At 42.4% G+C, this 26,212-nt stretch overlaps 1 protein-coding gene across 1 annotated transcript in view; it reads right to left on the bottom strand.

The window, feature by feature from the left end:
- Nucleotides 1-26,212, bottom strand: part of RAC2 (ras-related C3 botulinum toxin substrate 2 (rho family, small GTP binding protein Rac2)) — a 66,542-nt gene that overhangs the window by 27,465 nt on the left and 12,865 nt on the right. The window contains exons 2-3 of the mRNA XM_018552295.1: nt 5,822-5,893; nt 2,770-2,887 (exon numbers count right to left, since the gene is read on the bottom strand). Of these exons, the coding sequence (XP_018407797.1) occupies nt 2,770-2,887; nt 5,822-5,893 (190 nt within the window). The remainder of the gene's footprint in view (nt 1-2,769; nt 2,888-5,821; nt 5,894-26,212) is intronic.

The raw sequence follows: 26,212 nt of genomic DNA on the forward strand, positions 1-26,212 counted from the left end.
TCGTGATTGGATGGCGGCGGACCGTAGTGTGCGGCCGCCGGACACCTTACACCGGCGCCCGCAACTTCCCACAAGGTCACCGCTGCCGCCCCTCTGCCGCCCCTCTGCAGGGCCTCGGTGGCCTTGTGGGAAATCCGGGCCTGGGAACAACTAAGCATGACAACCAATCAGCTTTTAGTTTTCATTTTCAAAACTTAACTAAACAAGCTGAAAATAGAAGCTGATTGGTTGCCATGCACATCTGCTCCAGATTCTGTCTGCTCCAGTTTTACTAACCCCCCCACAGTATACTTTCCATTCTTAATTACTAAACATGGAACAGCATGTTAATGGCTTTTATACTATTTTGGAACAATTTGTAGAATTACTGATTATGGACAATGGAAGGTTCTTTAGTCTATGCATACAGAATAAAATATATAGTTACATAGTTACATAGTATTTGGGGTTGAATAAAGACACACGTCCATCAAGTCCAACCCATATAGGTCCACGCATCATCTCATTCTTAGGGATACTGGTATCCCTGGATATTACGGTCCCTCAAGAAATTGTCCAAACGTTTCTTGAACAAATCTAATATGTGAACCCTTTTAAAATAGTGCTTACTTTAGCATACAGTACATAACAAAACCAGGGCTCACTGGAGCATATTCTAAACTATCTTTATCATCTGCACCTCATTTTATTATTTTCATCACCAAACAGAATCTTGTTTTACTCATTAAGCATTGTAGCCAAGCACACATAACCGTGACAACAGTTATGTGTAAGAGACTTTCTTAACAACAAGCTGGCTACCCATTATAAAGAGCAATAAATTGCTTGTCTACACATTACAGTCTCATTCTGCAAATCAATGCACTGGGTTTAAACCAGGCACAGCAGGCATATAAGCAGTGGGGAGAATTATCAGAGAGAAAAAGAGACAATTACTGACTGCAGAAAGCGACAACCCAAATTATTAATGACTACCTGCACGATCTAATTAAAAATAAGCATTTTATTTCTAAACAAGAGGACTGAAAAGCTCAATTAAATGTAACTGTACACATGATTAAAATAAAACATTACGGATATTTCCGAGATGAAAGATACAACAGTAAGAGGAAACCCTCTTAGTATTATGTGGTTATATTTAATATCCAGATAAAAGTACAATCCCAGCATTGTTGTATTTTCAGATGATAAAAATACACTTTTACTCATTAAAAATGCATCAGAACATGCATTGTGCTATATTTGAACTGCTGGAATTAATTTAACCTAAAAATATAAATATTATTCCTTAAATAACTGTTCTGCCTTATTATTTAGGAGGAATGTTTAAAGAGACTATTTAAAACTAGAATGTATTGTTATTGGTATCTTGATGGTAGCTGTTTTGCATTAAAAGAGAACTATAGGGTAACCTTTTATCCCATAGTTCTCTTCAGGGTCACGGGAGGACATAGTCTAATGTCCTCCCATGACCCAGAGCTCAGTATATAGCGAGCTATTGCTCACTATATACCGAAATTGCCACAGCTGGGACGGATCCCGACAATGCTGTCGAGATCCACCGAGTTGCATGAGTGACAGCAGGCCCTACCTATCTAGAGGCAGAGCCAGCTGGCCCGCCCCCTACTCCATCCGTTCCTCCAATCAGCGGCGCAGGAGGATCAGAGCGGAGAGGGGGGGAATCCAAGGTGGGCAGATCGTACAGGCTTTCAAGAAGCATACGACCATCGCAAGACAAAAGTCTTGCGATGGTCGTAAGGTGTATGGGCACCTTAAGATGGTAGAATGTAGTGGAAGGTAAGCTAAAGAAAAGTGAGTACTAATGCACTTAGGTGAATGTGTTGTTTTGCCCTGCCTGCCATACTATAAAACTATTACAAAAAAAAATCTGTACTCCTCAGAGGAATAAAAAGAGAAGAAAAAATAAACTATGTTGTAAACAAACACTGTCCTAACGTTTCTTGAGGTTGAGATGTTAAGATATCTATATATCTATCACCTTTTTTACAAATATAACATTTTTAATAGGCTATGGATATATATATAAACATCCCTGGCTTTACAGATGAAGCAGTTTCTAATGTAAGGTGGGTTATTAAAGTGCATATAAAGGCATTCTTTGTTGGGGAGTTTCGTAAAAAGTAGGGGCGGGTTAGAACTGTTTTAGACCCCCATTAGCACTGAGATTCATTAAAAAAAATGCTTTTTCAGAGCTGATTTGAGCTGAGCTACATTGAGCTACAGTTCACATTTTGTCGCATTGCGTAGTGCTTCTTTTGGCAGTCTATCAAAGCCAATTGGAGCCAAATTGCACAAAATCCGCTGGAAAAGTAGGTCATGTTTGAGCGACAAACTTGAGCTACAAGCTACAGGTGACATTGAGCTGTGAGATGTGAACAGCTCCATTGAAATGCATTGGATGAGCTACATTGACCTACAATAAGCGAATTTTGAGCAATATTTGAGTGATTTTTGAGTGTGAATGGGGTCTTATTGCTGAGGTTTTACTGCTGTCCAGGGCTCCGTTGGAGAGACTCCCTGTCCTGGGAACATCATACAGGAAAAGAGGGACACTCTCCAACAGAAACACAGACAGAAGTCAAAATGTGTTTTTTTTTTAGTTACGTAGGGGAAGGCTATTGTTGCCTGTGTTCTTGTTGCTGATGTTCCCTCACTTCCTGCCTGGTAAAATGTTGTCTTCAGAACAGAAAGTAAAGTGCAAACCTGGAGACCCAAAACATACCATAGATCACAGCCCTGATAACTTACAGTCTGTGGGTAGGAAAGTGGTCTCAGACGGTCATAGTCCTCCTGTCCAGCTGTATCCCATAATCCGAGGTTCACAGGTTTACTGTCCACCATCACATTAGCCGAATAGTTATCAAATCTGTCAAAGAGTTTGTTAAAAATAGATACATTTATACAGTTTGAATTGGAATTAAAATAAAGGTTAGGTTATCGATTACATTTCTCCAAAGAAACAGTGTGATGATGCATGGTAGGCCTGTCTTTAAGGTCTTTTCTCGGTCTCTAAAACATCCATGTGTGAGAAGCCAATTATTTTTCATGAAACAAAAAGTTGTCTCGGCTAAAGCAGGACTGTCTTCAACATAATGGTACTTATGGGGTAAACATGGTAAGTGGGCAGCAGCAAATCTCAAAATTTACAAACTGTAATGACATTTTCTTTATTTTGTTTTCCTTAAACTGCACAGGAAATGGGTTGCGGGGCATGTTGTCTAAATACAGTCCATACCCTCAGCAGCGACTTCACAGGAAATGGGGTGTGGGGCATGTTGTCTAAATACAGCCCATACCCTCAGCAGCGTTTTCCAGACCAAACATCAATTATAGGGATACACCGATACTGTTTTTTCAGTATCAAAAACGAGTACCGATAATATTTTCTCGGTACTCACCGATACCGAATACCAATACCGGAAGTCCCATTAAGGAAGCCGGGCGGCGTGTAATGGCTCACCGCCCGGCTTGCTGATTAGCCGGGAAGCCGGGCGGCATGTGATGACTCGCCCCACGGTTTCCTGATTAGCCGGGAAACCAGTTGATGAGGAACCATGGAGCCTGCTTTCTAGCCAATCAGGAAGCTGGGGGGCGGATAATGACTCGCAATCTGGCTTCCTGATTGGTCAGTTTCCTGACCAATCAGGAAGCTGTGCAGCGAGTCAATACACTCCGTCTGGTTTCCTGATAAGCCGGGAAGCCAGCTCCATGTTCCCTCCTTACCAAGTGACAAGGAAGCATGGAGCCGGCGTTCTGGCCAATCAGGAAGCCAGGGGACACGTAATGGCTCGCCGCGGCTGCCTGGTTTGCCAGCTTCCCAACCAATCAGAAAGCTGGGCGGCGAGTCATTACACGCCATCCGCCTTCCTGATTGGCCGGGAAGCTGTCTCCATGCTTCCTCGTCACCAAGTGATGAGGGAGCATGGAGCCGACTTCCTGGCCAATCAGGAAGGAGGGGGGGAGTTATTACCCACCCCCTGGCTTCCTGATTGGCCAGGAAGCCAACTCCATGCTCCCTGGTGATGAAAGAGCATGGAGCCGGCTTCCTGGCCAATCAGGAAGCAGGGCGGCATGTAATGACTCTCCGCCAGGTTTCCTGATACCGGAAGTTCTGGTATCAGGACAGGTATTGGGAGCATTTGGGCGAGTAAAGTATTCACCCAAATACTCGGTATCAGCACCGATACCAATACTAGTATCGGTATTGGTGCATCTCTAATCTAAGATGTGCCTCCTAGGCTACTTTAATTGTTCCTCCTGTAATTACAGATCCCGCACTGCCCAGCTTGGCCTCCTGTGACAGGCAAGAATCAGGATGGAGAGAGGGGAGGAGTGAGTGTCAGGTGTCAGGAGGCTGAGCTCTCCTCCCACACCGCCCCACACAGGCTCTGGTGACAGCAAGTCAGGATGGAGAGCAGACTAGTCAGGATGGAGAGCAGCTTACAAGCACTCAGCGATCAGAGGACATAGGACATAGTATGCTTACGGTGTCCCCAGTTATGAATGAACAGGAAATGCTCTACATCACTTCCTGTTCATTCATAATTCTGGACATAGTAACTCATACTATTCCCATAGTTTATGAATGGACATGAGCACTCAGTATGGAGGCTTCCAGTTCATTCATAACAGGGGCTGCAGAAACTGAGATTGAGGGCTCTGTGTCCTCAATCTCTTTTTCTATTTTAAAAGGGAAATATCAGGGATTTGTTTAGACCCCTAATATTTCCCCAAAGCCCCTGACAGTTAAGTAAAAAAAAGTAATAAAAATTAAATAATAATAAACAATTTTTTAAAATTACAAATTTTGGAAAAAAAACGTTTTCGGTTTCTGTTTGACAAATTTTTTATTTTTGGTTTCAGTCTAAAAATTCTATTTCAGTGCATCTCTAGTTTAAACAATTTTGTACATTTCAGATGGCATAAATAAGCATTAACTAAAAAAAGGGGGGAAATATTAGATTTTTCGTATTGTCTCCCTGAAAATGTACACAAGAAAATGTAATAAGAATATGAAAAATTGATAGAACTGAACAGGAAACAAAAGGGCTGGCAGAGAATTTGGCAAACTCATTGCATCAGAATGTGAATCAATATTTATGGTTTGCTCATCTTCATCTACAACAGGCAGCCTCAACAAAATCTACTATGGGAAACAAATATAGTTGGGTCAGGCCACTTAAAAGTTGTTTTACTGTTATAGGTAGGTGTAGAGTCTAGTAGGCTGGGTCACCTGATGGTTGATAATATCTCTTTATTACTTCTGCAATTAGATCTTCCTGCCATCATCATTGACTCTGTTACTGCCCACCATGGGGTTGTGGGTGTTTCCTTTTACTTTGGGGTGTTCTCATCATAATCCTGTTGCATTTACAACAGTATAAAAGAAATAAAAACCCCAAGATGAAGTGTGAGACCACCCTCATGAAGGCTGCTTCAGATGTGCATACCCAGGAAACCAACACAGAGTTCTCACTCTGCAGTCCTGAGAGATAAGAGATAAGAGATAAGACTCTGTTATCCAATTAAATGCTCCAGCATCTACCGAAAATGGACATATCCACTTTGCATGGGTGCAAAAAATATAAACATGTAAGAAAAAATGCCCTTGCGAACCAGATTCAGTCATTATAGAGTAATTATACTGTATGTAAACCATTATCCAAATACAGGATCAAAGTTTTCCTTTATACTCTAAAAAAAGGCAGGGATCTAACACAACATTTAAGGACAGAGAAATAAAATAATTGGGGTTCAAAATAGGGACACTATATAGGAATAGACTAGGCTTTTTACTTACACAGTTGGGATATATTCCCCAGGGAAGGCGTTAGTTGTGTAACTGATCAGCAGACATGTCTTACCGACAGCTCTGTAGAAGAGAAACAAAAGAATATCAGATATTGGTACTTGGGGCTTCCAGTAATGTAAGGTTAATGTGTTTTTGAAGTTTAAAGTAAATCTATAACCTTTCAAAAAATGTTTACATCTATATAAACATGTAAAAGAGATCATCTGAGAGTAAAGGTTTATATTAATGCATGTTTAAAAAAAAAACTAAAACTTTTTTCTCTGTCTAATTTGTAATTGCGTATGTACATGAGTGCAGCCATATTTGGTTAATAGATATGTGGGCTCTGCTTCTTGCTTTGCAGTTCTACAGGTGGCTGTGCATTACTGCTCTTTTTCACAATGCAAGTCTTTGAGTCCACTGGTCTATTGAAAACACGTATGATCAATGTGGCTGATATCTCAACCGTTAACCAGGAAGATTGAATAGGGATTGACTTCATTTAGTGATTAATTTTAAAATTGTTTTTAAATACAATAAATATGAAAGAACAAGCATGTAGAATGTGACATTCGTATGAAAAAATATTCTCGATTGCGGACCTCATAATCCCCAGCACAGTGCAGAAAAATCTTCTTACTAGATTTGGGATACTAAGTATTTCCTGGGATCTCTCTGGAAGAATGATGTCATGAAAGCTCACTCACAATCTCACATGTAGTTTAGTCATTTGTGTTGAGATTGTAGGCTATCACCGGAGTAAGCTTGGAGCGTTGGTTACTTTACAACACACACAGGGATCATGGGGAACAAAAGTAGCCACCCTCCAGAAGGAAGGACAGTGTCTGCACCAATTTAGATATGATTTGAGGATCATTAGCTGAGTGATATACAGATAAGCTACATTTTTGTTAAAGTAGTATTAAAGGAGAACTATGAGGTGAGTGAAAATCACTCATCCTCATAGTTCGATCCAACGTGTGACAATGAAACTGTCACACGTCGGCGCAATAGATCGGGAAGTGAGCGAACACATACCGTCGCTCGCTCACTTCTCGATCATCTCCCTGCAGAAAGCCGTGACTGTTGGTCACAGCTCCCTGCAGGGATTCCCCTCCTCCCCGCTCCGATCCTCCAGCGCTGAGTGGATGAACGGACGGGGGAGGGGGCGGGTACAGTTTGCGGGTACAGTTTGCGATATATTAATCTTTGGGTCATGGGAGGACGCTAGTATATGTCCTCCCTTGACCCTTAAGAGAACTATGGGGAAAAACCCGTACCCCATAGTTCTCTTTTAAACTCTCAAACTTTTTTTCAATAATGAATCCAGATCAAACAAATATACATTGCCCAGCAAAGTATTGCTTTACATTTTTTGGCCAAACACTTACAATCATTGTGTTTCCAAGTCTCTCAGCTCAGCTTCCCTGAACCTCCTGTCCAAGATCACAATGGACAGAGCAGACTCCAGCAACTGTCCATCTACTAGCTTGGAGAAGGGAGGAGAGGGAGCCAGGGAGGAGGGGGTAGCTTGGTTTACTGTGTCTGTGTGTTTGTGGAGACACACACAGCTTATTGGCACACACAAGGGTGACTGCATAGCACTCTGCTTGAGAATGGAGGCACTCTAAAACAGGAAATAAGGACCAGTGGTCAGGGGAGCAGCTGATTCTGCAGGAAACTAAAACTTTTAAACATCAAGTAGCAGTATCCATTGTAAGTGATTTCATCAGCATTTGAACCAGATTAAAATCCCTTTGACTTTAATATCACTTTAATAGATAAGGTGCTTGCATGGATTTTTAAGGTTTAACTCCTGAGTTTAGTGTCAGTTTAATAACTTGTTTCCCTATAGTTGTTTTTTTTTTTTTTTTTTTAACTGTCATTGCGCTATTTATTATGAGGGAGGGGCCCTCATATAATAAGTGAACCTTACTATATACTGCACGGTCCGCTTTAACCTCAATGCAAGGAAAGTGTAATGTATATTCACATTAAAGGACCACTTTTCAATGTTTATATAGATCACCCCTGCCAAATATGAATCATTGAGCTTATAAACAACTCACTGGTACATAATCAATAAACAACATTTCTACTTTAGTCTATCCCCAGAAACCCAGTAATTTCCCTAATTTGGCACTGTCATCTTTCCTCTTGTACAGCATTGAAGAAGTGGCACCAGGATGCTAATTCTTTTAGATTGTAAGCCCTCACGGGCAGGGCCTTCCTTTCCATCTTGTCTTGAATTGTATTGTGATTGTAATGTCTTCCTTATATTTTAAAGCGCTGCGCAAACTGTTGTCGCTATATAAATCCTGTATAATAATAATTCCAGCCTGAGCAAGCTGTCCTTTCTGTGACAGTCATGTGACATGTCTCTAAATACATCATTGGTCAGGGAAAGTAATTGAAGATGGTTATGAGGGCTTTTTTGTTGGCTTTGACATAGAGTCAAAATCTGTATATTAATAACCGCTCTGTTTATCCTACATAGACTGCACATTTTGGAAAAAGAAAGAATGCTTTTGAAACAGTTGATGGAGCAGATTAAAAAGGTACCTCTATGTTTACATGAAATGCAAAGGTTCAGTTTAAGAAAAAATGTCCGACCAGTTTGTTTACAACTTAACAGCACTGAGTCAGTGACATGATATTTACAACTGATAACAGCAATGAGTCATTGATTTGATATTTACAGAAATAAATTGAAAAGGAGAAGGACAAAAAAACCCAGGGAGGAATGAAAATGAAAAGCAAATATTAAAAATGAGGGGAAGGCCAGTATAGAAGTGAAATTATATGATTATTATGGCTCACAATAGACCTTATCTTCCATTTGTAACATTTGTTTAACAATTTCAAAATAGAATCTGTTCCTGACAGACGCCTGTCACTTTTTCCATTCTAACAGTTGGAATCTAACTCTGCGAGTAACCAATGCTCTGTTTTTTTATATGGTACTCATGGGCCAGTACCTAGGGCACCAGGTGAGAGAAGGCAACACCAGGCCCCATTATTACAAATTGTCATACAGATTTCTTTTTTTGTTGTTGTTTACCTTTTGTGTCCCCCTCTGGACATTTGTGGCTCAGTTCACTAAGATAATGTTAGAATAAAGGGAGTACAGGGCAGGGGCGGACTGGGCCGGGGCGCAGGGTGGCAATTGCCCCCCGGGCCTCTCCGATGCCGTCGCGTACGGCCCCCGTGACCCCCACTGTCGCCGGCATCCGATACGGCATCTGTGATCGGCGGCCGCTGGGTCCTCGGCTTCTCGGGCTGCCCTCTACACTGCCTGATTAGAGGGCCGCTTCTGCTTGATCTAGCTGGATAAGGCAGGAGAGGCCCTCTAATCAGGCAAGGGATATAAGTAAAGGAGTCTCTCTTTATAATTCATTAAACATGAAGCCATTTTTCCTTTATCTTGTTTGGTGGTTAGGACACTTGAAAAGTAGTTCTGCATCTAAATGAAATTGCAATCTGCCTCCAATAGTGCATAGTAGAAGAAGTCTTTACTCGTCAAGGTGCATGATAACTCAGGTGTTCCTAGGGCAGCATGATGTCTCAATACAGTCATAGGTGTGTGTTGTTCTTAATTCCGTGGCGGGAATATGATGTCATATTGATGTCAGGGGGGTTGAGAGGGAATTTTCTGTTTGGTTTATTGATTATTCACTAGTGTATATATGTCTGTTGTGTTCTTGCACATGTTATCATATTGTTTGTCTGATAAAGGGAACCTGTGTGGTTCTGTAACTTTGCATTTCATTGTGATGCTATGATTATCTGACATCAATAAAGACAGATTGATAAGGCGGATACCTGCGTGCTGAAGCACTGGTAGAGCTACCAGGGTCGCAATTGTGACTGGGCTCTGGCGTTGGGGGGCCCGGAGGGGAAGAAGAGGGCCCACAGCTCCCTCATGCACACCCCAAACCTCCCCACACAGTACCGCTCCATCCCCCTCCGCTCTGCCACCGGCAGCAGTAGAATGTATGGGCGGCTGTGCCGGGATGAGGAGGCTGTGTCTGTCACTTGTCTGCATGGCGATGCCGCTCCCGACATTGCAGGCACCGCCAGGCAGCACAATCTGCTGTTCGGAGAGGACACTCTCCACTTAGTCCCGCCTCCTGGCCGCCGAGATTAAGTAGTTGCTTCAGGAATCAGGTAAGGCTGGTGTAAGTGAAGACTGGATCGGGAAGGGGGGTGGGGGGGTGTTTGAAGTTGGAGGTATTATAAATTATATTAGAATGTATTGCTGGGACTAGGGATGTCCGGATACCGATGCTAGCATCGGAATCGGGCCCGATACAGGGCATTTTGACAAGTACTTGTACTTGTCAAAATGCCCCGAAGCCTAGCGCCGAAGCTTGCGCTACGTTTTTTTTTTCTTCTTACTTACCTCGCCGAGCGTCGCGTCACTGCTGCTCCGGTGGGCGGCGCTCCGAGCGGGGTCATCTGGCAGTCTCCGGGTCCTAATTTAGGTGGTCGGCGGGGTAAGTAAGAAAAAAAAACCCTGCAGCGGCCAGTCAGGAGCAGGGGAGCAGGGATGAGTCAATTTATTAAGCAATTATGTTATGCTCAATATTATGCTCATACAGAGCAGACAATACATAATAACATGAATGGATTAAATGATCTGTATGTAGTCCTGTACTATGGATCATTTAACCCCTGGTGATCTGGTGTGATTAGTAAGGTCTGCAGACTCCGTTTTCGACCCGGTGCTCAGTGAAGAGCTGAGGCTGAAAGAACAGAGAGCCCAGCAGGAGCAGATGCTCCCACTGGTGAGGTAGAAATTTTGGCGAGTGGAAATTTTGAGTCAGGGCTGGTGGTATTCTGCATTGCTGTATAATGATTATACAGCAATGCTGAATACCACCAGCTATGCAGGACTACAAGTCCCAGCAATACATTATATTATTAAAGGAGAACTATGACATGAGTGATTTCCACTCACCTCATAGTTCTAAGCCGACCTGTGACAATGAGACTGTCACAGGTCGGCTCAGTAGATCGGGAGGTGAGAGAAAACATACCGGGTTCCCTCACCTCTCGATCCTGTCACGGCTCTCTGCCGTGACAGGGGGAGGGGCTGGATTCCCCTCTCCCCGCTCCGATCTGCCAGCGCTGACTGGCGGAACGGACGGGGGAGGGGGCGGGTACAGCTGGCTCTGCCTCTAGGTAGGCAGAGCCAGCTGTCACTCACGCAGCTGGGCAGATCCCGTCATCTAAGTCGGGATCCGCTCCAGGTGCGGCGTCTCAGTATACTGCGAGCTGTAGCTCGCGGTGTACTGAGCTTAGGGTAACGGGAGGACGCTAGTTTGTGTCCTCCCGTTACCCTAAGGATAACTATGGGGAAAAACACTGACCCCATAGTTCTCCTTTAAGTAAGGATGCACCAGTGTCAATACTGGGCATTTATACTCGCACTGGTATCCGTGAAAATACCCTGTTACTTAGTGCAGATACCGGCACTGGTGCAACTATCAGGGTTGCATACGTTGCATTGGCGACTGGGCCCTGGTGTTCCCCCAGTTGGAGGGGGGGCATAGAGAGGACCGTAATGCTGGCATTGATTTGCCACGTGTTCTGGTACGTGTTCTATTTTCACCATCTGGATTTCTTTTCTTGCCATTATTAAAGCATATCTTCCATTGTAAATGACAGGTATTCTTTTTTGCCACTCCCCTTTTCCCCCAACACAAATGGCACCCCCGTTCAAAAAAAATGAAATTCAAAAAAACCTAGGTCATGTCCTTTAACACTTTTGGGAGGAATGGGTAATGTTACTGTGCTTCCAGGCACAGCTGGGAGCTTGAAAGCCTGCGATAATGTTCTCCAGTCAATCGCAAGAGTGCATTCTTCCAAGCTCCAAGCTCTGGCTGTAAGCATGATATCACCCTCGCCTCCTGAGGCAGAGGTTGTTTGGGGTTTTTTGAGGGAGGAATAGTTTGTTTACAAATGGCTTTTTAAAGCCATTGTTATTGGGGTGAGGAGCAGGTGGCTGGCAAAACAGTGAACCCTTAATTTGCCATTGAAAGTTCAGTTTATCATTAGTTGTTTATGACAGAAGTGTTAACAAAATAATCAGCTCTGGCCATCAAATACGCTATGCACGCCACATCCTTTATTCTTTTATTTTTAAACCTACAACTTACTGATTATGATTACAGACATTACAATAAACTGTATGGTATATTCAGTTTCCTGAGACCTGAAAATGATTTCAAGGGTTTTTCCATGATAAAAAGATTGAGCAAGGCTGACACAAACACAGGGAGAAGTGGATCAAACCCAGAGCCAAGTCACAGCAAGACAAGAGCACTAATGTTTAGCCACTGCGCATCTTCTCAAAGTTTGAGTAATTAAACTGAATGTGTGATAAAAGATGACAGTTGGCTTCACGTGGTAATTCTAACATACAAAGTGTACACAGACACAAGGTTTAGATATGAAGATATAACATTTCCTCTATTTTAGATTAGATACTCATGAAACGATGGGTCATACAAGACCCAAATGTGCTTTTAGGAATAAATGTTTTTTCAACATTAAAGGGAAAGCATTGGCCATTGTTGGTGCTTACTTTGAGTTAGTAATGCAGGGTTTGCCTAAAGTGCTTTTACACATTTTTAATATATTGCTCATTTTGTTTATTGTATTAATTATAGAGATTTGTAGATGAGTCCCCAAAGGGAGCTATCAATGGCACCAGTGGCGTAACAATCGCCATGGCGACTCAAGCGGCCGCTTTAGAGGCCTGGCAAAGGGGGGCCTGGCCAGGGCATCCCTCTGATGCCGTGTGGGCCGCCTGGGTCGCTATGGCATGTAAGGATGCTGGCTGTCACTGACACAGCTCAGCAGCGGCGTTTCCCCTCACAGACGCTGCGGAGCTGTGTCAGTGACAGCCAGCAGCTACGGCAGAAGAGGCCAGCGTTCGCAGTGAAGTTCGCAAAGAGCAACCCCGCCCCCTCTTACATCACTGGCCAGCGAGCTAAGAGCAGGTGGGGCCAGTGATGTAAGAGGAGGTGGGGCCCGTTGATAGAAGCGGAGGCGGGGCCCAGGGACGGAAGAGGAGGCCGGGCCCGGCGACCACAGAAGCTGACAGCGATGACAGGTAAGAGGTGTGCAGTCCATCTGAGACCCTGCAGAGCCCACTACAGCGAGTCTATGGTGGGCTCAGCAGGGTCACTCTCAGGTGGGCTGTTTGGTATATCAGGTGGACACTGCAAGCAGCATAACTAGCATATACGGAGCCCCATACAAAATTTTGCTATGGGGCCCTGTGATTTCTAGTTACGCCCCTGAATGGCACAGTCTAATTATTCGACCTTTCTACAACAACTGTTGAGATAACATATCAGTCACACTTGGGGTGTAGTAGAATTGCATAGTGAAATGGAGCTGTAAAACAGAACTATTGTGCAGTAGGAAGTAGAGCCTGTGTATGTAAAGAGCAAATATTTCTGCCCCCACATAAATATATTCTTCTATCCTATATTTATTGTAAGAGAATACTGTAAGTAAAACAGTTTTAGGAGACTATTCACAAAGCTGCCGAAGGATCTAGCTGTAGCTTCGGCTGATCCTTCGGCTAGCTTCGACCCCAGGACACCTATGGTTCAGTAGTATCGAAGTGCTGCTGTACGGGCTATTCACTATAGCCCGTACAGCTCCCGAAGTTGGCCGATAGGTGCTCAGTCGTGCCAAAGGCATATGCTTCGGCTCGACTGAGCCGAGGTGAAAGCCGAAGCTGGCCGAACGGCCGGCCATTGGCCAGCCGACTGCCTGCTACTGACTGCTGGGCAGAGCCAGACGTCATCTCACGGCTGGCTCCAGCCACTTGCACAGACAGATCAGCGTCCCCGGATACCAGGTAACCAGGGACGCTGATCTCCAGACAGCCCAACTCTCCTGGACGCTCCTGGAGTCTCCCGCTATTAGATAGCGGCTTCCGGCCGCCCGGGAGAGAAACACTTTCCCCCAGGAAAGTTTTACTCTGCTCAAACGAGCAGAGTAAACCTTTCCCTGCTCTGTTGTCTTTTTTTTTCTTCTGACATCGGAGCCGTTCGCTGCCGTCAGAAAAATAAAAAAAAACAGCATAGGAATGCATAGCTACATTCCTATTGGCTATTTCAATTTGCAATAGCCAATAGCAAACTAGCTATTGCACCCGCCCACTGCTGCTGTCAATCTTCAGAGAGGACCTGAAGTTCTCCCTTCAGGTCCCCTTCTAGTGATTGATAGCAGCAGAGGGTGGGTGCAGTAGCTAGTTTGCTATTGGATATTGCAAAGTGAAATAGCCAATAGGAATCTAGCTATGCATTCCTATGGTGTTTTTTGAATTTTATTCTGATGGCAGTAGAACCGCCCAGCCAATAGAAAACAGTTGGGTGGAGCTAGCTGTCACTGCTAGCTCCGCCCAATTGTCTTCCATTTTGTTTTCTACCTTTTTAAACTATTTTTCTATTCTGCTCGGTACCACAGAGGTACCGAGCAGAATAGCCGAGCCGAATGCCGGTTGGTGGGATTCAGCTATTCATTCACTGATTTTGGCATCTATGAGAATAGGCCGAACAGCAGCGAGTAGCCTGCCGGAGGTTCGGCTTAGCCGATCCAGATGTTGGATCGACTGAGTCGAACTCTTTCTGCACTTGGGGTCGGCCGAACATTCTGAGCATGTTCGACCGACCCGAAGCTACACAAAGCAAGCCGATGTACGGCTGATTTCAGCCGATATATGGCTGATATCAGCTGTACAAGCCGTAAGTGAATAGCCGAACAGCGTTCGGCTTACTTCACTTTGGGTCGGTTATTCGCTCGGCTGCCTATGGCAGCTTAGTGAATAGATCCCTTAATTTCTCCCTTTATTTCAGCCTGATATAAGGATTGCACGTTCAAAATATTAATATAGAGGGTTCCATTGTTTAGGAGAGTGGACTGATCAATAGTGGGGTTGCATTTAAAAAAAAAACACTTACTTTGAAAGTAAAAGAAAAAATTGAGATATTGGACATCTAGAAAATGATTGCTGCATTGGAAGGGTTCCATAATAATTAAGATGGTGAGCATCTCAGAGTTTGGCTTCCCTCTTCATCTCAGCCCAGAAGTCTACACTTATTCCCCCTTTCCCCAGGAACACACAGAAGCTATCAGTGCTATGGCATTAAAATAGTGTAGATTGCAACATTTTAACTAGTGCAACAAATAAACAATGCTTCACAATGCATGTTTCTATGGAATGCGATATGTGTGTCACAAATAGGAAAATCCCAATCTTCGACAATTCACAGAAGTGTCCCAATCTGTGTCTAATAACTGAAAAGAGTGCATATATTTTTGGCACATAGAATCACACTAGCGCACCAAGCAGTAGGTGGTGCAGCACTCCTTACAAACTATGGTCACTGTGACACAATAGATCATGTTTTGCCATTTTTGTGTGTGACAATTTCGCACATAATTTTCCTGTCACATGTTTTCACTTTGTGCCACCAATAGTTTACCGAGCCCAATATGTAAAGAGCTCAGAGGACTAACTGGCCTATACAGATTGCACTGTCGAGGAGGTGATATCACCAGAGGGAGGAGGAAGAGGGCAAACTGCTCCGAAACTCCAGATTTAGTCTCCTATTTCTGCATGTGCCTGTAAAGGGGTGACACGGGAGCAGGGACATGGCAGTGGTGGAATATGCACTGGCAGAGTTGCCAGGTGGCAGATAGGGCAGAGTCTGGGGTATTGGAGTTCAGTGACAAGGGACATGGGAGGCAGGAACGTTCAGAGACAGGGGTGCAGGGGGTTTAGTGGTGGGGATGCTGGGTGGCAGGGAGATGGCAGGGTGCAGAGTGCCAGGGGTACTGAGTTCTTTATAGGCCATAATACAAAAGTTGCCCACTTGTAAGTATGCAAGGAGACTTTTCTTACTAAGCCCCACCCAAAATGCTGCAGGCTCAAACTGGCTCAGAGAAATATGGTACAACTAACACTGGAGTGCATGCATTTAGACAGAAAGAGGATCTAGGGGCCTGTTCACACCATCCAATGCGTTCACGGCACAGTTCCGTGCCATAATTGCACCAGATCGCATAAACAAAGCCTCCCTGCATTCTGGGATGGGAGGGGGCGTGGTGGTTCCATTCATGTCAATTACACCACAGACACGCCTCCCACCCACAGTGCGATTGTCCACACCGGAATGCATGGTACCTCAATGCCCTGTGTTCCAGTATGGTGCAATCGCAAAAATAGTGCATGCAGAACGTGGGGAGGCTTTGTTTATGCAATCCAGTGCTTTCATGGCAGTGGATGGTGTGAACAGGCCCTAAAGGCTGGAGATCAGCAACTCTGAGAAAAAAGGATGGAAAAAAAATGAAAATAGTGTTTTATAAATAAAAAATGGCACCTTTTTATGTCAACCAGTTAGGGCTTATTTTGCCTATCATTGGTATTTATATAGTGCTGACAATTTATGCAGTGCTTTACATACTGCACATTCACATCAGTCCCTGCCCTCAAGAGCAGTTCAATCTAGGGTCCCTATCTCACATGCACACAAAGCCAAGTTACCTTCCAGCATGTCTTTGGAGTATGGGAGGAAACCCCAAACTTGCAAACTCAGTGCAGATGGTGCCCTTACCAGGATTTGAACTGGGGAACATCAATGCTACAAAGCAGAAGTGCTAACTAGTAACCCACTGTGCCACCCCTTAGATCAACTTTAAGGTTAAGCAAATTCACGTGTCCTCTCGCCTAAATTATCATAGATGAATATAAGGGTTTGCTGTATCCACAATGTTTATAGAGAAACTAGTCTAACGTCCACAATGGTTATAGAGAAACTAGTGCAAACCTAGATGTAGCGTCGAAATACTTTTTCATGCAGATTTATTCACACAGTGTTGTCTTCATTGCTGCACTCTCTGCCTTATCCCTTCACTTTGTATCTAGGTATATAAAGCACATTCCATTAAGACAATCTGTTACAACATAATTTATTTTCATGATCACTATAATTATGTATACATTGTCTTCATTCTTTGCCAAATGGTGACCAGACAGACACAACATGGCAATGGCATCAGTGTCAAAACTGATGCAAACAGTATTTATATGCAATACAGAAATCCACCTAAATACATGTAATTTGCATAAAAATGAATCTTTTGCATAATTTGCATTATGGTTGTGCTGCAAAACTGAGGTGTGTGAAATATGCCTTATTAATAATAGTGGCAGAATGGAAGATAGACAAACTTCTATAATAAAACATCATTAACGTGTAGCAGTTAAAGTGACTGTCTGACAATCATTCACAGAACATGAAACGTTTTCATAATCACTGCTATCCATTACAATGCACAAGCCAATGTAATATATATTTAGAACCAGAAAATCCTGCCAGCATTTTCAAATGCTGCACATTTTATGGAATCTCCAACCTGTCGAAAAAGTCAGTATATTTTCTGCTCATTGGTGGTACAGTGGTATAACATTGCTGCCGCCCAACAGCAATGCCATCTTCAGGTTCTATACAGCTTCTACTTCCATATAAAAAAAAGGACAGACAAGTTCAATTACTTGGGGCTTGCAATGTTCTCAGTGCAATCTTGAGTTTCCATGTATCCCCTAAGACTCTCCTTGTGACGTGTAATAACACTTTTATAGCTTAGGGATGTTTATGAACACTGACAAACTGTTATATACCATGTTGTCATTAATAGCACATTGCAGCCAGATTCCACTTTTCACAGAGCTTCTGACTGTATTCTCTTGTCACATGTTCCGGTTCTGTGCAACCTCCATCTAATGCTATAGTATTTGTAAACAAGTCTGCAGAGGTCTCAGAAAGGGGGATGACCAAAATTATGGAATATACTGGTATATTTTTGCAGGTTCAGTTTTCAGACATTTAAAATTTGGCTACTGCCAACTGTTGACACTTATAGGGAACTTGGCGCAGAAGATGGGTGCCAATGTGAAAATTAAAAGGCATTTCCCAGCCTCCTCGAGATGGAACATTTTTTAATTGAGCTGTGAATCACAGAACTTAATTTGAAAATCTTTCTCAATCTCTTTCTTTTACTTGGTTGTCAGAAAGAGCTCTGGAACATCTTATTTTCCTAATAACACACTAATCAAATTTTTTGTCCTTTTTTAATATATATTTATTGTTTGATTGTTCTGACAGATTTAGGTATGCTCACATAGTGTATCAACAAAGAACAGTTTGTGCATCCAGATGTACTCAAGAGAAAGGAAAAGGGTATATCAATATTCCAGAAATGCATTTCACATCACATTGTGAATCGAGTAGATACGCCCAATAGAGAGAAACAAAGAGAGGGGCGCTTTTCCTAGTGCAGAATGTTTATTCAATATCATCAAAATCGTACAGACAGGTACTCACAATGAGGGTGTGAAAACGAGCAGCAGGACAGTGAAAACCGCAACAGAGCAAGGGTCCGTGTGGAGCGTCCTGTATGAGGCTCACTGTGGTGTCAATGCGTTTCCGGGGCACGCGTCCTGACAAAGTTCCTGCACTAGGAAAGGCGCCCCTCTCTTTGTTTCTCTCTAGATCAGACTGATATTGTATCCATTCTACATCATAAACAAGGAGTTCATACGAGAGGAAGTGGAAAAAAAAAAAGGACTTTAAATGTACCTCCTAATACATATAGACCAGTATAAATAAAATCAACAACTTGTATTGATACAAATATAATAAAATTATCATATATTTAAAAAAACACATAAGTGGTGATCCTGGGTGATATTATACGTTTCCATAACATCTAGATGCCTCCAGTTAATAGAATAGGAAAAGCATAAACCGTATTCCAACTATTGGTGCTATTGCACTACAATTTAGCCTGGTTGTTACCGGACAACACAAACACGACACGCTTCACAGCGATACCGCTTTATCAAGAGTGTTTAGAATTCAATACAAAAGAATTGAGGTAAAAAATATAAATTTTATGAATATAATAGTGAAGTACATATTCATCAAAGTATTTAATTATTTGTAATGTGATATGCACAGTAATAAGATGTTACATTAAGATGTTAAATATGAAGATTACTACACCCAGATCTCTCCAGAATGTCAATTAAAACCACCAGAAAGGACCCGGGCCCACACAGAGGGTCTGCCATATACCTGTTGCTCTATCCACTGGGAGTATCTCTAATAGGTACAGCCAATAAGATATAATCAATGATGGGAGCTATATGATGGGAATACAAACTTAACTTAGGAATAGTCTACAAGTATCTTTTATGTCAGGTAACTGAAATAACAGCCCAAACTAGAAATTCACAGACTTATGCCGTTATGTCACTGGAGGTATCTATAATCCATACAGTCAATATTAGATTGTCATTCACCATAAAGCCTGGATAGTAAGAGCAAAGACTTAGGGGGTTGTTCACTATGGAGCCGAAGGATACGGCCATAGCTTCGTCTGATCCTTTGGTTCTCTTTGGACGCCTCTGCCCTTCGGTTCAGTCGAACCGAAGTGCTGCTGTACGGGCTATTCACAATAGCCAGTATAGCAGCCAATCGTCTTGAGGTTTGCAGTCAAGTGCATGTTTTAGTAGACACACCAGGCATGAACCCTGATATGGGCATCTGCAATTCATTTTTTTCCGAATCAAAATTCAGACGAATTTTCTGAAATTCAGACATTCGGACACATCCGAATTTCCGAATCCCAATGCATCCGAATGTGTTGGAATCTAAATTTCTGTTTTTGAATATCAGATCCCGTCCAAATTTTGTTCAAAAACAAAAATGTATCGGACATGTGACTTTTCTGGCCAATCACATGTGTTTTTCGGTTTAATGCATCCGAAAGGGTCTGAACGCAAATTTTTGTTACGGCAACATGGGAGCCATATACAGTATATAAATATAATACTAAAGCTGAGGCTCCTAGACCCGAATGGCATTCGAGATCCAAATTTCCAAATTACATTCGGGAGCTCCCGAATGCCATTCAGGTCTGGGAGCCTCAGTTTTAGCAATATACAGTAAGGCTCATAGACCCAAATGGCATTCGGGAGATCCTGAATGTAATTCAGAAATTCGGATCCCGAGTGGGGTCTAGGAGATTCAGCTTTAGTATTAATATCTGTATATGGTTTTCTGTGGTATTCGCAACAAATATTGGTAAACTCATCCGAAAGTAACGAAATTCGGATTTCACCCGAATCCGAAACCCGAACCAAATTGAATTTCGAATCCGAATCCCAAAATAACAAAAAATCTGAACCAAACTAAACCACATTTTTCCACAGCTTACATATTGTCAGAGCACAATGAAAACCAGACAAGCAAAAGGTGCTGGTTAAAATATTTATTAAGAACAGTGTCCACAGGAGCAAGCAGAATCATAAACCGGAACAAGCCAGAGTCAGGAGCTGGAGTAGGTAGTCGTCCAAGCCAGGTCAGGAGCACAGAGATCAGCGTCGTCAGGAACAAGCCAGGAGCAGGAGCCAGGAAATCAGCATTGTCAGGAACAAGCCAGGAGCCAGAGGAGACCGTCAGCCAGGATCGGGTCATACACAGAATCAGGATACTCAGCAGCAGGAATGCACAAGCAGGGATTCCACGCAAGGGCAAGGTCAGACTGGACTGAATGGTTTATATATAGTGAGTGGGGTGACATCATCACTTAGAGACAGGAAACTCCCATCTGACTCTCTCAGATGATGCTCTCCTGTCTGGCCATAAGAGGGAGCCTGGGAAGAGTGAGCAACGTTCCAGACTCTGCTCAAGCAAGGAAAGAAACAGGTGAGTAAAATGGCAGCCGAGCCAGAATGCTGCATATCTACCATGCTATCTGGTAAATTTAATACACCCTCACCCCTTGGCAGGTGCCGTTTTTGCATTGCATTTTTGTGTGTGTTTATTGTTCCAATAAAATTGTGCCATGTAACAATTCAGCTGTTTCTTGTCATTATCTGTCAGAAAAAAAGTGTATGGTTTGTAAAGGGTACAGCAGTCAAGCAATGCTTTTCATTATTAGTAGGCTGGTTCTGCCGTCGAGTAAGAGGTGGGGGGATACCTCTTTACCTGCCGTTCTCTCACAATTCTATTAATAGTGGATAATTGAAACAGTAAATGGATGAAGCCAATTTGCCTATTATAATCCCCAGATATGTAACATTATTCTTTGCTACAGTGAAATTTGTTCTGAGCTTTATAGGTGCTTTATAGGTGTGAGGGTTAAATTCTCACTTTTAGAGAAATTACTATGTATACATGAGAGAGTGATATTCTGAGAAGATGGTTTGTATATTTGGAACATCTGTGAAGTGTGCTCGAGACATGACAAGTTCACTAGTTGAATATAGGTATGTGGAGGGGTTCAACAGCTAAGTTAAAGAGGAGTGGTGACAAAGGGCACCCCTGACTCTTAAAGTCTATTGTATGCATTACAGTGAAGCGCTATTGTAGGAAACCTTATGAAAAGCCTGTATAGTGTCAAGGGTGAGAATTGCTATGTACTGCAATTGGTGAGTTTTGGTTCATTCTAAAACTGTGAGCACCTTCTGAACATCAATGACTATTTTGCGAATCTGCGTTATGTATTACATCTCGAAGTTTATCCGGCAGTTTCTCCAAAATGATATTTAATAGGCTTTTTGTGTACATTTTTCAAATATAATGTTTGATAATTTTTTTGAATTCACATAATTAACCATCTGGGCCGGGTGCTTTCATATGTGCTAAGTGTGCTATAGTGAAGGGAAATGTTAGCATTCATTTGTTCTAGTTATTATGCGGTTATGCATGGGAGGTGCATTTTATATAAGAATTTTAAACCACCTTAGGAGTTTGCACAGTCCTTTTCATACATATGGCTGTATTTTCTAGGATTTTTTTTATACCAGATGGAGAGGAACCAGCTGTCCTAGGTTAATCAAATAGTGTGGTAATGTCTACTAGCTAATCTGGCAAGTGATTTTCCGAATGTGTTACTTGCCCTGGTTAATCTGGCTAGTAGTTTTCTGAACTTGTTTCCATGTTTATGGAACAGCAAGTCTCTATAAGCGTTTTTTAACCTGTTTGTGTTTTTCAATATAGAATAAAGTGACGTTGGTCATGTGCCTTCCCGGCCAATGTGCTGGAAAGTGAGATTTGCAATATGAATTATATGGCTGAAAATAGAAATTCCTAAATCAAATACCATGTTACAGATTAGTAAATTGAGGCGTGTGCTGTACTTGGTTTCCTAGATTTTTAAATAATATATATGCTTAAAGTGACACTAAACTCAGCAGTTAAATCTTAAAAATACACTCAAGTATTAACTATTAACAAAAATGTATCACTCAGCTGTAGTTCCTCAAATCATCTCGGAATATGTACTGACACTGTCTTTCCTTCTGGAGGGTGGCTACTTTTTTCCCCAAGCTAATCATTTTAGGCAATAATTTTTTAATCAGTTTTACTTCTTTTTGGTCAGCATAACTGGGTGTGTGGCAGTGGTGTGTCCTTTGCCTACGTACTTTGCTTTAAAATGTGTCCCTTCTTCTCACCTCTGAAAGTAGGGAGGTATGCAGACTCTGTCACTTTGCATGGACAAGGGGACAGGGCCTCTTGAATGCGTATGAAATCATGCCGCATCTGCCTATTTAAGGCTGAGTTATTAAAGGATTTGAGAATGTTCACACAATAAAATGTGTGAAGATTCAGCTCAATTTTCCAATCATGTAAAAAGAAAATCCTTGACTTATTTCATCTGTACATGATTGGTTAATTTAAGTGTATATTTGCACAATTTATTGTGTGAACATTCTTAAATCCTTTTCGTAAATAAACTGCAAAGCCTCAGTTAGGCAAGTGGAAGACTTTGCAAAGGAGATTTCAGTAACTAGTCACATGCAGGGCACTCGGAGCTGGAACAAGTGAGAGACATAGAAGCTTTTTAACTTAGCAATTCTAAATAGATTTTTTTGTCATTTACCAGGAAGGAACTACTTGTTCTCCAAACAACTGTTTTGCATCTAGCACCTCCTCTGCTTCCTCTTTCTTAGTTCAGTGAATCAATCTATCACAAGATATACTGGGGGACATTTATCAAGAAAGTTGCATCAGTTGTGTATGTTAATGTGCTGCAGTTTGCGAATCTGTGGCAGGCTTGTAAATGATTTATCATATTTTCTCATTCACTTGGTTCTATTATTTTACCACATGAAAATGTTACATTAAGGGTATGCAGATGTAGAAAGATTGCAGGACTTATTAAGCCTAACAAATGTTTAACTACATCCATATTAGATCTACCAACATACACATCACAAAAAAAGAAATCAAGCAATATAGCAATAAAGAAGTGGAGAACGAGGAGCCAAATGTAGAAAAATTATGTTACAGAACACTTACATGCCCTTCTGTCCATTATATAGTATAGATAATTATATGCCTGTTGCATCCAATGGAAGGTGGTTGCAGAGGAGAGATGGGTTGGAAGGCAGCAAATAGAGTTAAGGGAACCTAAGGGAGTGTTTTTCATCTCCAGACTGTCTGGGTTGAAAGAAGGAGGTAAATTGTTTCGGATCCAAGAGTTCCATATTTTTTGGAGTTTAAGTATGGTACCCTTCCGTGAGCCATGCGTTTTTTAAAAATATTGCCTGACCGCTATGAGAATATAGGTGATTAATGTAAATGGGTAGCTGTACAGGTTTCAGGTTTTTTGCTGCGGAGTCTCGGTGTATAGCAGTTGAATCTCCTAACCTTTGGGCACTCCCACCAAATGTGGAGGAAGGAACCTTCAGATGAGTAGCCATGAAAACAAGTGGACAAGTAGGGACAGACTTAGAAATACATGCAAGAACCAGATACCAGCAAAGGAGCAATTTATAATTTTGCCTCCAACGCTAGGACATCTTCCGAGCTTTAGATGTATTTAGCCAATTTGGCTTCAGTCTGCCTCTGATAAAAGAGGTTTTAGTCCCCTCCCCCACTTACAGACATAAGGGGGTATACTGCCTGTATTGAATCCAGTAAGATATATAAAATAAATGGTAGCACAACATTGCAGATAATTGGTGAGTTGTCTTTTAAGCACTGTTTGGGATGTGAGATCTTCTGTAATGCTGGACATCTGGAGGAATTGTTTGACTTTGGAAATACTGGAAAATCTCTTGAGGGGGAAAACAGGAAGCTGAAGGATTTCATTCCTGTGTCCCCAAGCATGTGTCTGACCTGATGAAGTTTATGCTGCACCCAGTTTTTGAATGCTAAGGGATTCATGTACCCAGGGAGAAACAAAGAATTTCCAATTATCAACATTAAAAGAAGGTGAGGAGGTACTAGTTTGGAGCACCCGAAGTCTAAAGTCTGGAATGGCGATTGGTAGAACACTTTCATGGTACAGGAACTTAGCAAAGGAAATGTGTTCGGTGAACGCGTGGAAAAGTTCACCGGTTGCAAACTTTATTGTGATCCCCATTAAACTCAATGGGAGGCAAATCTTGAAAATCAATTATCTATATTTTCAAAGCTAATAGGCAAAGGATTGCCAAACAAAAGGCATGGGGAGATTGGCACCACCCTGTGGGATATGTACCAATGCAAAAAAAGAAAAAAAATGTTTAAAAAAATACTGTTTAACCTTTTCCCTGCCAAGGCATTTTTTTCATGTTTTTTTGCACACGTGTTATAATCCACATTTTAGGCCTGAAAGTTACTTAAAATATGATTTACTTTCTGAATGCAAATACCCTGTAGAATAAAAGGGTGTCAGTTGCAAATTGTGGCAACTCTTTTTTAAACCCAAAAATTTAGCAAAAAATGCACTCAAGTTAATTCTAGTGCCTAAAAACACAATATAATACCCATTGTTTTTTGTAAATAGATACCCAACATGCCCACGTAAAAAAATGCATGCATTTGTAAAGCAGCAACAAAATATGGTACCCCAAATTGTCCACAGGCAAAATTTTAAAAGCTCACACAGTTTAGAGATAGCCATGAAAATTGGCCGAAGAATTATTGGTCTCACTCAGACGTGCCTGGCGATACTTACATGTGTAGCCTGATCGCCATTTTCTTACGGAAGCGTACCTGATGCATGTTTGCGTTAATGCGCACATGCTCGTGGGGGCGGGGGACTTTAAAAAATATATATATATATATTTTTTAACTTTAATTGCTATCACAGTGGGGGGCTTATAAGCCTCCTATGTGATAGCATATTAGTAGTGGCAGGAACTCTTTAAGGTGACACTAGGAGTCCAAAAAGACCCCCCAGTGTCACCTTTCCACTCTAAATAACCCATGAGCAATGACAGCTATGGGACCAGAACTGATGCAATCAGCATCACTCCAGGTCCCTTTGAGCGGGGAGGAGATCAGCGAATAGATATTCGTCAGTCTCCTCCCCAGCTTCCCAGTGCCACCTGACATTCTGGTCCCGGGCCCGCAGGAGGGGCAGCAGAGACTGGGAAACAAGATGGGGTTGTTGGGCAGGGGTTTTCGCACTATCTCAGCCCCTAGAAGCAATCTGGCGGCAGCTGAGCTGCCAGAATCGCTTCCATTGTAAAACCGACAATGTGTAGCCGTCCGGAGTCTGTTTAAAGGGGCCTGCTGCCACCACTGTATCACATAAAGTGGTAGCAGTGAAAGTGATAAAATGGCCCCCCATTTTTTGTGAGTTTGGGGGCAACATTTGAAAAACCCCAATTCTTCAAATGGCATGCAACAGAAAAGGCTTTAAGCTATATTTGGCATTATAGCATATTACCATTGTTGGGAACAGCGTCAGTGACACTTTATGTTTGCATCATATACACTGAGTGGCCAGATTATTATGACCACCTGACGTTTGTAGGCAAATTAGCTATGATTTCATGCTGAAGTTGCTAGTGGGCCAGACCAATATAAATAGGGAAGCAGGTTGTTTACCACGGCAGTAGAAGTGATTTTTTTCTGAACTGTACATCGCCGTACACTGCATCGTATGGGATATGGAAGCCGAAGGCCTGTTCAAACACCTTTGCTGTCTGCAGTTAACAAGATAAAACGTCTCCAATTCGCACAGGAACACAAGGATTGGACAGTCGAGCATTAGAAAAAGTAATGTGGTCCGATGAACCCCGTTTCCAGTTGCATCATGCAGATGGCAGAGTGAGAATTTGGCGGAAACAGCATGAAATGAGTACAACCCTTCAAGCTGGTGGGGGCAGTGTTATGGTTTGGGGCATGTTTTCCTGGCATGATTTGGGCCCTTTAATTCGTGTGGAGCAACGTCTGGATAGCACAATATACCAAAGTATTGTTGCTGATTAAGTTCATCCTATCATGTTGTTGGCGTATGCCAATTGAGATGGCTTCTTCCAACAAGACAATGCGCCATGCCACGGTGCTCGTATTGTGCAGGAGTGGT

Source organism: Nanorana parkeri, unplaced genomic scaffold (assembly GCF_000935625.1).
Source record: "Nanorana parkeri isolate BGI_ZX_2015 unplaced genomic scaffold, ASM93562v1 scaffold83, whole genome shotgun sequence".
Lineage (NCBI taxonomy): Eukaryota > Metazoa > Chordata > Amphibia > Anura > Dicroglossidae > Nanorana > Nanorana parkeri.